Source organism: Dreissena polymorpha, chromosome 1, assembly GCF_020536995.1.
Source record: "Dreissena polymorpha isolate Duluth1 chromosome 1, UMN_Dpol_1.0, whole genome shotgun sequence".
NCBI lineage: Eukaryota > Metazoa > Mollusca > Bivalvia > Myida > Dreissenidae > Dreissena > Dreissena polymorpha.
In genome coordinates this window covers 9599356-9614622 of record NC_068355.1, presented here as the reverse complement: position 1 = coordinate 9614622, position 15267 = coordinate 9599356, and the positions used below count along the sequence as shown (strand labels likewise).

At 34.1% G+C, this 15267-nt stretch overlaps 1 protein-coding gene across 2 annotated transcripts in view; it reads right to left on the bottom strand.

The window, feature by feature from the left end:
• Nucleotides 1-9700: 9700 nt before the first annotated feature.
• Nucleotides 9701-15267, bottom strand: part of LOC127870774 (ADP-ribosylation factor 6) — a 44884-nt gene continuing 39317 nt past the window's right edge. For both annotated transcript variants that reach the window (XM_052413251.1, XM_052413259.1), the window contains one exon: nt 9701-14605. In XM_052413251.1, the coding sequence (XP_052269211.1) occupies nt 14463-14605 (143 nt within the window). In that variant the 3' untranslated portion in view covers nt 9701-14462. The remainder of the gene's footprint in view (nt 14606-15267) is intronic.

The window sequence follows — 15267 nt, the reverse complement described above, 5'->3', positions numbered from 1 at the left end:
ACTTTATCACGTGGCTTAGCGGTTAGCAAACTTAGACAAGCTAACACCAAAATAGCTTCTTTGCCTATAGATTGCATATAGATTTACGTGATATTCCGGACTATTTTTATGGACTTTTTCACGCCATATAACACTTGTAAAGGGGTTTGTGGCATTTAGTTATTATGCAAATGCAAACATATACGTATTTAGAGAACATCAGCTATTTATAACGTTTTTTAGCTCATCTATTTTTTGAAAAAAAATTATGAGCTATTGTCATCACCATGGCGTCGGCGTCGGCGTTGGCGTTGGCGTCGGCGTCCGGTTAAGTTTTGCGTTTAGGTCCACTTTTCTCAGAAAGTATCAATGCTATTGCATTCAAACTTGGTACACTTACTTACTATCATGAGGGGACTGGGCAGGCAAAGTTAGATAACTCTGGCGTGCATTTTGACAGAATTATGTGCCCTTTTTATACTTAAAAAATTGAAAATTTTGGTTAAGTTTTGCGTTTAGTTCCACTTTTCTCAGTAAGTATCAATGCTATTGCATTCAAACTTGGTACACTTACTTACTATCATGAGGGGACTGGGCAGGCAAAGTTAGATAACTCTGGCATGCATTTTGACAGAATTATGTGCCCTTTTTATACTTAGAAAATTGAAAATTTTGGTTAAGTTTTGTGTTTAGGTCCATTTTATTCCTTAAGCATCAAAGCTATTGCTTTCATACTTGCAACACTTACTAACTATCATAAGGGGACTGTGCAGGCAAAGTAATGTAACTCTGACTGGCATTTTGACAGAATTATGTGCCCTTTTTATACTTAGAAAATTGAAAATTTGATTAAGTTTTGTGTTTAGGTCCACTTTATTCCTACAGTATCAAAGCTATTGCTTTCATACTTGCAAGATTTATGAACTATCATAAGGGGACCGTGCAGGCAAAGTTATGTAACTCTGACTGGCATTTGGACGGAATTATGGGCCCTTTATACTTAGAAAATTGAAAATTTGGTTAAGATTTATGTTTTGGTCCACTTTACCCCTAAAGTATCATAGATATTGCTTTCATACTTGGAACACTCACAAACTATCATAAGGGTACAGTAAAAGGACAAGTTTTATAACTCTGGTTGTCATTGTTACGGAATTATGGCCCTTTTTTGACTTAGTAACTTTTAATATATGGTTAAATTTTGTGTTTCGATCCACTTTACTTCTTAAGTATCAAGGCTATTGCTTTCAAACTTCAAATACTTAAATGCTATCATGAGGTTACTGTACCTGGCAACTTGAATTTTACTTTGACCTTTGAATGACCTTGACTCTCAAGGTCAAATTATTAAATTTTGCTAAAATTGCCATAACTTCTTTATTTATGATTAGATTTGATTGATACTTTGACGAAACTACTCTTACCTGACATACCACAATAGACTCCACCCAAACCATCCCCCGTGCCCTCCCCCCCTCCCCCCCTCCCCCCCCCCCTCCCCCCTCCCCCCCCCTAATTTTTTTTTTTTTTTTTTTCTTTTTTAAGATCATCTCACAAATGACCACCAACACCCTCACACTATACCCCCCCCCCCCACCCCCCCTACCCAACCCCCCCCCCCCCCACCCCCAATTTTTTTTTTTTTTTTTTTTTTTTTTTTTAAGATCATCTCACAAATTACCACCACAACCCTCACACTATACCCCCCCCCCCCCTCCCATTTTTTTTTTTAAAACTGTTATGTTTGAAATACCGTCCAACCATCGCACCCAAACCCCCCCCCCCCCCCCCCCCCCCCCCCCCCCCCCCCGATTTTTTTTTTTTTTTTTTTCGCTTTTTTGGAAGATAATGTAATAAATGTCCACAACCCCACACTATACACCCCTCTTCACTCCACTCCTCCCTCCTTTGTGATTGAAAATGAGAGTCCCTTCACCTTTAAAAAGAAAATAGATGAGCGGTCTGCACCCGCAAGGCGGTGCTCTTGTTTGGTACATTAAACACTCTCAAATGCTTGCGCGCTTACCAAAATCGTACCTGTTACTACGTGTAATAGTGGTATTAGCAATAAATTAACACTTCTACACCAGTATTTACACATGTTATTTACGAAAATATTAATGAAACATTTTCCCTCGTGTATTTGACACGAAATACCGCTTTATCACTGGGATTTCGGTAAAGTTTCTCCAGCTTTCTGGCGCCGAGTGGGTACCTAAATCCCACATGTTATTACGTATAAAAGTGATATTAATAATATTAAATATTGCTTATTGGACATTTATCAATCACTATAACTGAAAGTGCAAAACAACACAATCAGTTTGGTCATTGTCTGATATAAATTAGCGTTGTATGAAGGAAAATTCAGTCAGGCTACTTAATAAAGCTACCAGTATCAGAAGCACGCGCAGGTAACGACTTCCCCCAAGTTTCCACATTTATTGGTTACATCAGTAATAATAACTCTTATACAATGGCATTTATCGATACGTTTTAATTAGAATAGTAACATAAAATGGTTTTCTGACACACACAAAAACTCTATTTATAACAGGGATTTCGTTAAGTTACGCAAAGTGGGTACCAATATTCTCTATTATTTAACATGCACACGTGATATAATTCATACTCAATAATGCTTAGTTATTGCTTATATGACATTTCCAGTTTTTGAAATAAATGTATGTTCTATAAGGGGGATCTCGGTAATTCTACACATTGAAGCTTCCACTCGCTCTTGTCAAGACCGCATTTCTGCGTTGGAAATCTTTCTGAAAACCGAATGTCAGAGTTACATAATCCCTATTTACACCGTTTTGCCATATTTCATTTCCGTTTTTTTTTTCAAACAAAATAAACGAAACTCGTTAAAAAAATGAGAACTAGGCATTCGATCTCCAAGTGTGGACTTGAAGCGTTTATTGGTGAGACCACATGTCTGCACATATGTGTAGATACCGTTCTTAAGATAAGATATCACATGTCACCTTCTAATAACATGTATAATGACAATAAAGTGCATTACTATCAGAGTAATAAAACACAGCATGAATTAGGCTTCATGCTGGGTTTTACTTCTCTTAAAGTAATGCAGATGAACCTTGCTTCTATTAATCATATAGTAACTGACAAAACTTTTAAAAACATGAACTATTATGTGATGATCAGATCGATAACATATACTATTTATTTCTGCTAGTATATTCGATAATAAGATATTGTAATTGTCTTTGACAGTGCGGACGTTCAGTTGTTGGTGGGGACATCCGCTTGCATGTATCCATCTCTTACACTTCTCAAGATCTCTTTTCGGCTTTGGAAACGATATAAATTCAATGCCACCAACTAGTATGTCAGGATATCAATTGTCCAAGTAACACAATCCCCATTGACACCGTTTTACCATTTAAATCTGTTTTTTAAAAGGGGAAAGCAAAAGAAACTCGTTGAAATAAAAGTGAACCTAGACATAGCTTGTCTAGGAAAATGGCAGACAGTTCGTTGCTAACTCCCGCGCCTGATTAATCGATTGAGAGATCATGCAAAATGTAACACATATGTTACAGCATTCAATGTGCTATTTACATTATGGATATTGATAGAGATGTAGTGGTGGAGACCGCTAGGTCTCACCTTGTCATGTTGTTGTTTTTGTTGTACAAGTCTTCGTACTGATTTAAAATAAATACATTGCAAATCTCTTATGCCAGTGTATGTTCTTTTCAAATTATTGCGCATACATGTGCGGATAAGTCATATTCCTAAATTGTCAGTGAACTTATAAAAATTGTTTCACAAATTTCAAAAATAATAGTTTCCATGTAACACTTCATTATGATATTTCCGATTAGCAAAACAATATCAAGATGTGCCTTTGGAGAAACATACAGGCATTTGCTTTTTGTTTTTCTATATTTTGGGATTTACCTTAAATGACTTGTTTGATATAACATGAATAATGCTTTCTAATTATCTGCTTCAACAGGCGGAAGGATATAAAATTGACATCCATCCATGGGGGGGGGGGGTATCAATTCAACAAATTTGCTTGTTCAGGTCTAAATTCTTGGTTAACCCAACATGATGTGTTATATTTATGGGACCTATTTCTAGGGACTAAGGGCATTTAAGCTGCAAGCCTGTTACACACATTACCAAAAGGCATCAATGAATACTACTGTACCAGAACAATTGAAATGACGCCTGGACGATGATCGCTCCGCCCACTTTATCACGTGGCTTAGCGGTTAGCAAACCTAGACAAGCTAACACCAAAATAGCTTCTTTGCCTATAGATTGCATATAGATTTACGTGATATTCCGGACTATTTTTATGGGCTTTTTCACGCCATATAACACTTGTAAAGGGGTTTGTGGCATTTAGTTATTATGCAAATGCAAAAATTTACGTATATAGAGAACATCAGCTATTTATAAGGGTTTTTTTGGTACATTAAACACTCTCAAACGCTTGCGCGCTTATTAAAATCGAACCTGTTACTACGTGTAATGGTGGTATTAGCAATAAATTAACACTTCTACACCAGTATTTACCCATGTTATTTACGAAAATATTAATGAAACATTTTCCCTCGTGTATTTGACACGAAATATCTCTTTATAACTGGGATTTCGGTGAAGTTTCACGAGCTTTCTGGCGCCGAGTGGGTACCTAAATCCCACATGTTATTACGTATAAAAGTGATATTAATAATATTAAATATTGCTTATTGGACATTTATCAATCACTATAACTGAAAGTGCAAAACAACACAATCAGTTTGGTCATTGTCTGATATAAATTAGCGTTGTATGAAGGAAAATTCAGTCAGGCTACTTAATAAAGCTACCAGTATCAGAAGCACGCGCAGGTAACGACTTCCCCCAAGTTTTCACATTTATTGGTTACATCAGTAATAATAACTCTTATACAATGGCATTTATCGATACGTTTTAATTAGAATAGTAACATAAAATGGTTTTCAATTGTTTCTGACACACACAAAAACTCTATTTATAACGGGGATTTCGTTAAGTTACGCAAAGTGGGTACCAATATTCTCTATTATTTAACATGCACACGTGATATAATTCATACTCAATAATGCTTAGTTATTGCTTATATGACATTTCCAGTTTTTGAAATAAATGTATGTTCTATAAGGGGGATCTCGGTAATTCTACACATTGAAGCTTCCACTCGCTCTTGTCAAGACTGCATTTCCGCGTTGGAAATCTTTCTGAAAACCGAATGTCAGAGTTACATAATCCCTATTTACACCGTTTTGCCATATTTCATTTCCGTTTTTTTTTCGAACAAAATAAACGAAACTCGTTAAAAAAATGAGAACTAGGCATTCGATCTCCAAGTGTGGATTTAAAGCGTTTATTGGTGACACCACATGTCTGCACATATGTGTAGATACCGTTCTTAAGATAAGATATCACATGTCACCTTCTAATAACATGTATAATGACAATAAAGTGCATTACTATCAGAGTAATAAAACACAGCATGAATTAGGCTTCATGCTGGGTTTTACTTCTCTTAAAGTAATGCAGATGAACCTTGCTTCTATTAATCATATAGTAACTGACAAAACTTTTAAAAACATGAACTATTATGTGATGATCAGATCGATAACATATACTATTTAAATCTGCTAGTATATTCGATAATAAGATATTATAATTGTCTTTGACAGTGCGGACGTTCAGTTGTTAGTGGGGACGACCGCTTGCATGTATCCATCTCTTACACTTCTCAAGATCTCTTTTCAGCTTTGGAAACGATATAAATTCAATGCCACCAACTAGTATGTCAGGATATCAATTGTCCAAGTAACACAATCCCCATTGACACCGTTTACCATTTAAATCTGTTTTTTAAAAGGGGAAAGCAAAAGAAACTCGTTGAAATAAAAGTGAACCTAGACATAGCTTGTCTAGGAAAATGGCAGACAGTTCGTTGCTAACTCCCGCGCCCGATTAATCGATTGCTGATTGGAAGATAAATTCTAAGATAAGGATTTGATTGACAGGCGGCGTCGTGTCAATTCAGGCACAGTCAATAGAGAACTAATTAGTTGCTGATAAGCAGGTGGCTGAATGGGTTCAATTGGAGAGATAAAAGAACATTCCTGAAAAGCCATTCGTGATTGGAGGTCAAACACAATTAAAGTTATATTCAGTTGTTTCTATCCTAAATAATTTTCTGTGAAATCATTATCACTACTTGAAATTTTGAGAATATTTTGTATATGGTTTTCAGATGGCATAAATAAAATTATATGTTTGTTGCACTTCATCCCAAACCAATCATCATCAAAATAACCCTTTTCAGAAAGGAACAAAAAATAAATAAAAAAAAATTGGCAATTTAACTGTATATCTTATCCGAAGAATTAATATTCAGATGACTGCATATCATAATATGCACAAATTTCATTCACAGTGTACATTGGTAATTTTTAAGTAGAGTGTAAACAAGGTTACACTATAAAGCCATTTAAGGAAAACTACCCCATTAACTCTGTGGCAGCCATGTTTTTCAACAGACGTAACCATAAAGATTCTCAGTCTAGATATCATAAAAACAAATGTTGCGACTAAGTGTCATGAAGATTTGAATACAAATATGACTTCTAGAGTGTTAACAAGGTTTTACTGTAGCCATATAAGGAAAACTGCCCTGCCCCCTGTTTTTAAAGGACTGGAACAATTTTCGAACTCAGCCAAGCTATCATAGGAACAAATGTTCTGACCAATTTAAATGAAGATTGGACCATAAATGTGACTTCTAGATAGAAAAAGGTTTTACTATAGCCTTATAAGGAAAACTGCCCCGCCCCTTGGTGGCCATGTTTTTCAACCATTAGCAAAACCATTTTTGAACTCAGCTGATAAAACATTAAGACAAATGTTACCAAGTTTAATGAAGATTAGATTGGACAATAAATTTGAGTTCTAAAGTGCTAACAAGCATTTTCTTTAATTTGACCTAGTGCCCTAGTTTTTGATCTGACACAATCCAGTTTCAAACTCGACCAAGATATCAGACAAAAAATGTGGCCTCTAGAGTGTTAACAAGGCAAAATGTTGACGACACATGACAGACTACGGACAAATGGTGATCCCAAAAGCTCACCACGAGCACCTTGTGCTCAGGTGAGCTAAAAAAATTATATATGGAACAGCAAGTATCGGGAGTTTTATAATTGGTGTGAAATATGGTAAGTGTGGTCTTGAACAAAGTTAGTTAAAATAATCCGCATGGGTCAAACTTTCCCCACTCTGGGGCCTGTTTTCCCTCCATATTAATACTGAAAACTTAAAATCTCTAAAATTGCAGGACCACAAGATTTGGTAGATGACATTGTCTAGTGGTTCACTTCCTAGTTTGTTCACATTGTCGCCAAGTACGCGAGTAAACCAAATGTTAAAGACACTGTTATTTATGTGTGTAAAATATTCCTGTTGATAAGGCAGAACTGTTCAACGAGCAATATGAGCTGTCGGAGCCGTCGGAGTTACTTTAATAAGAAGGAACATGTACCACGTGACTATTAACTATATAAAGGACTTACTTAGTACGGATTAATCATGCCCAGGATTTTTAGACTTACATAGTAAATGAAGTTACAAATTGTAATCTCTTAGACCACAAATGAGTTGATTATGTCTACACTGATAGCAACCACTCCCCGCAGTTTGCAAGTGAAATTTTCGTCAGTAAAACAAAATAGTAATGCCAATGATCAAAATGTAGCCTCTGTTTGTAATCACAAAGGTACTGATTAATGTTTGACGTGTTATTTATTAATGTCATTGGTGAGGATGTTGTTCTAACTTTGCACCAGAGTAAGAAGGCAGTCTGTCGCTTGCACAAAGTAAAATTGTACTATTTATTCCATGAATTGTACTATTTATTCCATGAATTGTACTATTTATTCCATGAATTGTACTATTTATTCCATGAAAAAAGCATAATAAAAGACCTCGAGTTAATAAAAAAACAAGAGATGTGTTTATGCCCCCTATTGCACAGCTTTGAAGCCATATATTTGACCTTTGACCTTGAAGGATAACCTTGACCTTTCACCACTCAAAATGTTTTGCTCCATGAGATACACATGCATGCCAAATATCAAGTTGCTATCTTCAATAATTCAAAAGTTATTGCAAAACTTTAACCAAGGTTAAAGTTTTGGGACACACAAAATGAATGAATGACAGACAGGCCAAAAACAATATGCCCCCGATCTTTCGATCCGGGGGCATAACAAAACAAACAAGACTATTGCCAAGCAATATATGTCCCCTACCGGCTCCACCATAGTCAGATTTTTTTTGATTTTTTATTTGTTGCCATAGCAACTAGAATTTTTGACCTAGGAACAAATTGAAATGATGTGCATAATGTCCTTATTGCCATCTATCCATGTTTCAAGTTTCATGAAAAAATATTAAGAACTTTGAAAGTTATCGCAGGGTCCAGAAAAGTGTGACTGACAGACGCACAGAGCACAAACCATAAGTCCCCTCCGGTGAAACCGGTAGGGGACAACAATTACCACTTTCATACCTACTCAAAACTCAAACTCATTTGGACAAAAAACAGATTGTACATTTCACAAATGTTTACAATGTGAAGATGTGTTTCGTGACAGATCCTTGTTTTTTGCTAAAAGATTAAGGGCCAGACTTAAAGATCGAACAAGGCATGAAATAGCTTGGATAAACTAAAACTTGATCATCAGGCAATTTTACTATACTTTTCAAACAATGTTAACCATATGGAGATGACAAGTCACAAGCAATGTGTCCTTTATTTGAAGGTCACTCCTCAAATATGAGCATTAACTTCTTCATTCCACAGAAAAAAAACAAAAGTAACATGTCTGTGTGTTCCAAATAGAACACATGTTGTGTACAATGCCTTCCTTGCATGTTTTTTCAGGCAAAATGATACATGGACGAAAAGACAAACTAAAACAAGAGTTCCGTGGTCTGAGACATATGAGCCCCAAAACAGGGCTTTGAACTAGTGACCCCAATTTTAATAGGGGTCATCTACTGTCCAAGGCCAATGCACATGAAGTATCAAGACAATTGGTCGATTCGTTGATGAATTATTGATCAGAAACAAATTTTCACACTTGTGACAGAGACCTTGACCTTTGACCTAGTGACCCCAATATCAATAAGGGTCATCTGTCCAAGGCAAATTGGAAGTATCAAGCCCATCGGTCAATTGGTTGACGAGTTATTGATCAGAAATGATTTTCACTCTTATTGAGACAGTGACCTTGACCTTTAATCTAGTGACCCATAATCAGAAACGAACTGGTCTACCAACAGAGGGGGTCATAATATTAAATAACATAGATATTCTCCATATAGCCCTCTATGTACAAACCAAATTTCAACAACCTAGCTCAAGTTATGGAGTTGTTGCAGGGTTCACAATTTCAGAGTCAATTCAAAAAATACGTAGTAACACATTTTGGAATTGTGACTTATAACTTTGTTAAGTCTTTTAAACTGTTAAATCATTACACCACAAAAGGGCAAGTTTGTGTTCTTAGTTGTTTATATTGAGTTGTGAGGCAAATATGCCAGCGTTCTGATTTGAAAGTGACATTGAAATGTGTTAATTTGTGTCTTGTTGTTTTGATAAAAATTTCACTAAGTGTGAGACTTTAACAATACTCAGTGGTTTTTATTTGATTCTTTATTTGCATATATTAACAAGAGAAGGTTACATCTGTTTTGGGTGCATACAATGTTAAAGTTGCACCATTAGAAACGCTAAACAAAAATTCTTACAAATGAAGAACAAAACCTGAATACCAACCATTTTAAGAGCCTTATTATCAAACTAAATGGAGTTTTGTTTAGGAAAATAATCCGTCAAGAGGAAAGTATATCAACTAAGTTAAAATGTAAACACAGTAAAAAAAGGGAATATCCAAGATTATCACAAAACTCAAATAAGCTTAGTTGCAAATAAATTCATAGTATATACAATTTTCAAACCTTAAAATTCCAATTAATACAAAGCTGTCTAAGGTCAATTACAAGAGACAAATAAGAAAGTGAGATGTTGCAATTTTGTCTACTTATTTACTGATAAGTCTACTTATTTTAAACTTTAATTTCCTTACTTATCAAAGCCATATGAGGTAATGTAGATGTCTTGCATGAATTTCGAAACAGGTTTTACTATTTCTCCAAATAAATACTAACATGAAAATATAAGATTTCTTCTGATCTATTCCTAGTATAATGTAACCTAGCTAAAATCTGACGATAACTTCATTGAATTTAAAAATATTGCATTGGCGTTAAAACCCAAAAAATCTATGACTGCTGCACAACTGTTAGTAGCAATGAACATTTACAACTATTTGTTTCATTTCATACAGCCAAATATAGATTCCTCATAAAACAGTTTATTAGATTCTTAAATTTCACAGCAATTTCTCATTTAATACGGTTTCTACAAGCACGTATGATACAGTACTCTACAATAACTGATAAATGGCAATGTACATTTTACACTGACTCTTAAGAACATGATATACACATAATTGAGCACAATTATTTTAAAATCTAGCATATAGTGTACTCATTATATCTGCTCAAAAATAAGATCGTTTAGAATGGTTTATAAGAGAGAAACTGTCAAAGCATTTTCCACAAGAGATGTGTTTGTCAGAAACACAATGCCCCCTTCTGCGCCGCTTTGAAGCCATATATTTGACCTTGAAGGATGACCTTGACCTTTCACCACTCAAAATGTGCAGCTCCATGAGACACGCATGCATGCCAAATATCAAGTTGCTATCTTCAATATCGCAACAGTAATGACCAATGCCACCCTTTGGGGGCATAATAAACCATTGCATATATATGAAGAAACTAAAGGGGCATGTCAACTGTGCATTGACTATTTAATTTACAAGTGTCCTATTGATTTTAATAATTAACAATCACAAATATTCTTTTTTGTTTTTACATTTCTCTTAAATGACACTTGTGAGCGACAGATAATGAAATGTATACAAATATAACATACGGTATCACAAAAATGGTAAGTTTAAATAGGCATTCACAATTTTGTCAATAACTGTTGACACGCCCTTTTAATAAGCAGTAACAAATAATACCATGTATGTTCTAGTAACTTTATGTTTTTCTACACAGACCAAATAAACTTTCGATCTTAAAGAGCAAAGTAATCAATGTCATTTAACTACATGTATTTTGATCTAATTAGCTAATAAAAAAAACATCCAAGCTTTATGACATTGTTGCACACATTATTACCAGTTTTCAAACATATTAAAAAGGTATTTTTCATATGTGAACAAGTGTTTTCACATATGCAAAAGCGTTTTTTCATAGGAACAATTTAAACAAATAAAAATAAACAAGAGTTTATATGTTATAATATATAAAATAGAGTTTTTGAAAAGAGCTATTTATACATTTTGTTTATCAATTATAAGCACTAAATATTTTTTTTTAAATACTTTAGAACACAAATAAATGTGTATTGTATGTTTGGTAAAAAGTTAAAATAAGACACAATTTCCAGATGGATTAACAAACACATGGTATATAAACTAGATTTTAATGATATCAGCAAATATCTTAAAACTCTTGAATTTTTTATTCAATATGGCAAAGATTCCTCTATAAAATTCAATGAACCCTTAATATATAATAAAAAGTATACTAAAAATAATTACAACATGCAGGGGCCTGAAAAATCATTATTTGTGACAACATTAATACTTTTAATGATAATAAAATAAAGTAACAAATGCAAAATACATTAACAATTCAACAAGTACATACATGACTACAAACAGCATGACACATTTACATCCAAGCAATCCAAAGAAACCTAACCTTGGATACTGCAATTTTGGACACAAATTTGTTTTGCAAAATGAACTTTTTGGAAATCATTGTTTCTTTTATACTTTTTTTTCAATAGAGTTGTTTTATAAGAACATCTTTAGTGATGTCAGACATTCAAACATAAATAAGATCATAGCAATTATGTACAAATTATCCTATTTATAACACATATAGCATAATGAATGTTAGAACATGAAGATATTTTATTAAAATCATGTGGAATAAGTTGAGGATAGACACAAGCCTTCTGCAGCTGATACAAGAATCTAAAGTAGAAAGCACCCAAATGAAAGTAAAAGGTTCTGAAAAATCTTACCTCTTGAATTCTTATTCATCGAATTCCTTTAATTTATCCAAATACTGGTGGCATTTGTAAACAATAAATGCTTACAATATTATGAGAAATGAATTTCCAAATCACATCATTGGTGTTACATGTACTGTTAATTTGCAACCAAATAATTCATCACAGAACCAGAAAATTCATTAATTTGGCAAAAAAAGCATTAAAAATGGGCTAAAAAAAGGAATACAAGAATATGAAAAACAATATATGTATCTATTTTGCTCATGCTCATTCTAATTACCCATACAACCTTTACTTTACATTTGTTAACATACAATACACATTGATCAAACTTGACCAGTACACTGATTACACGAGTATGTATAAGGGAAAATATAATAAATAATTTATATGCATACATGAATTAAATCTCAAAGCCATATCTGAAGAAGTAAAATATTAGACTTATGTTTATATTAAAATCATCATGCTGTACCTACTTTTTAACTCAAGAAAACTTAAGTGTCAGTCATATTCACAAAACAGAACAAACAAGCAATACCCTATATTTTGACTTTGAATCAAATTACAACACCAACAACTAAGAAACTGTAAAACTTTATGTAAACAATGCAGTCCAAGAAACACTATTCCCATTAAGAATTTGTTCACCTTGAAGTGGTGACCTTCATTTTGAGCGAGCATTCATGATTATGTTGTTAGTTTAACTCTGTATAAAATCCGATCAGCTCAATACAGGTTAACAAAAAACAAGAGCCGTCACCATAGGATGACTTATGCCCCCTATAAACGCTTGATAGAAGTTATGAGCTTTTTTCTAAACCTAAACGCAGATTTCGAAACCTAAACACGGACCCCAAGTTCAAGGTCACAGGGGTCGAAATTTGTGTGCGTATGGAAAGGCCTTGTCCATATACACATGCATGCCAAATATGAAATTGCTATCTGAAGCGACATAGAAGTTATGAACATTTTTCAAAACCTAAACGCAGAGTGTGACGGACAGTCCGATCACTATATGCCCTCCTTCGGGGGCATAAAAAACACACAAGAAAAAGATAAGAAGTAGGTATATATTTTCATAAAGTTTTGTCTTCACTTTCAAAATGCTTTACAAGGGAACACCAGGACTGCAAAGACAGTCTCTGAACGCCATCGATCTTACAACAAATACTTGACATTTCACTTTTACATAACACTTGCATATTAACATGTAGCAGCAGTATTGAAGTACAGTTGACTGTAATGGTTAAAGAGGCATTTGCTACTTTAAGCGATATGGAAAGCCACCATAGAATAATTCTCAGGCTAAATTTAAATGCAATTTAGATTTCATTAAATTGTATTGAAGTTGTACATGTACATCAACAGGATAACAATATCACACTATAAAGGAAATCATATGATTGTAAACATTAAGGTTCAGAGTCTGAAGATAAGCCATAACAAGCTTATTTGTTTTTTTTTTAATAGGAAAGCAAACATAGTAAGATATTTAGAGCAGCCAGTTACTAAAAAAGTCACATTTTATATTAAAAAATTTTTTATGCTGTATCCATTCAATTCAATATTTCTTACAAAAGTGTTTTCAAATATTTTGGAAATCAGTAAATCAACAAAACTTTCAGCTTATATGCATGTTTGTGTCAACAAAGGGCACAAATTCGACTGAAGCCATTAAAACAATTTGATAAAATCTGTAAGCACTCTGCCCAAAGTAATGTGCACTGTCCACTTCATAAGTTTCTATAGAAAACAACAGGTTGTATGGAATGCTCTTGTTAGTTAGCCCTTTGCCGACCATTTTCACCACTTATACGATGATTGCACATTACAGCGAGAAGTACACATCATTCAAGCGACATGTTCACAAACAGACACAATGGTACCACCCATGCTGTCAAACGAAGCTGAGTATATAGCTGAAACTACAAAGCACTTCAGTTCGTGGAAGTTTGGTGTATATTTTATCAGACAATTAAAATACATTTTCTTCTACTTCAAGTGACTAAATGCACACTGTATTTTAGATACAATGTTATCATACACATCTGTTTTACATGTTAATAGCTGTATCACTGTAATAGGTTGAAAAATGATGCTGTCATTTCATTTTTCCATTGCTCCATATATAACTAATGACCCTTTTTCGGTTCCATTGACTTTAGACATCATTCAACATAGAATGTATAAAAGTTGTCCTATATACACAGCCCTGGACACCTATTTACAAGGAAGCTAATCAAGATTTGCAGTTTGAGGTTAACCACGTCAAGCCCTCGTAAAGTCCATCGCCTGTTGTGGCACATGCGGGCTGAACATACCAGTTCCTATCTCGTATACGCGTCAGTCCCAACTTCTCTTGTATTTCATGAGGTTTCATGGCTGAAATTAAAATAGTGCATACAAATAAACTGTTCACAATGCTGCTTACTACAAAGTATGGTAAATCTTGGAAAATTTCAATAAAAAATATTCTGATATGGGAAAATGCTGAAATCTCATACAATTTTGTTAGTGAACATCCGGCATTTAAACCATGACTGGTTTTCTATTTGTTTTATTTTAAACATTGGCATTTCAAACAATAAGCAAAAACCAATCTGCACCAGATGCACCTCACATGACATTACTGTTATATAACCCTTTACCACTTAGATACATATTTTGACAAATTTGTAGTCCTATCGAAAGTTAAATCTAATTAAATACCTTTATACTAAATTAAAGTTTAAAATGGAATAATTTCCAACCCTTATATACTAATGAGCAGCAAACAGCATAAAAACTGAACAAACTGCAAGTTGCTAACAGGCCTTTAAGCTGTTTGCAAAAGCCATTTTCACTTTGCTTCTGAGTGAAAGGGTTAAGATCAAATGCTGGTTGAGCAAGTAAATTTTGAGGTCGCTTCGCCAAAGATAACGCTGTTGAATGAAATGTTAGTATTGGTGGAGCTTTTGGTTTATAAGGCGGGATTGAAACGATGTGTATAATGAATGATATCAGGTCATTCATGCCCAGTTACTGTAACAGATAAAAGTTGAACA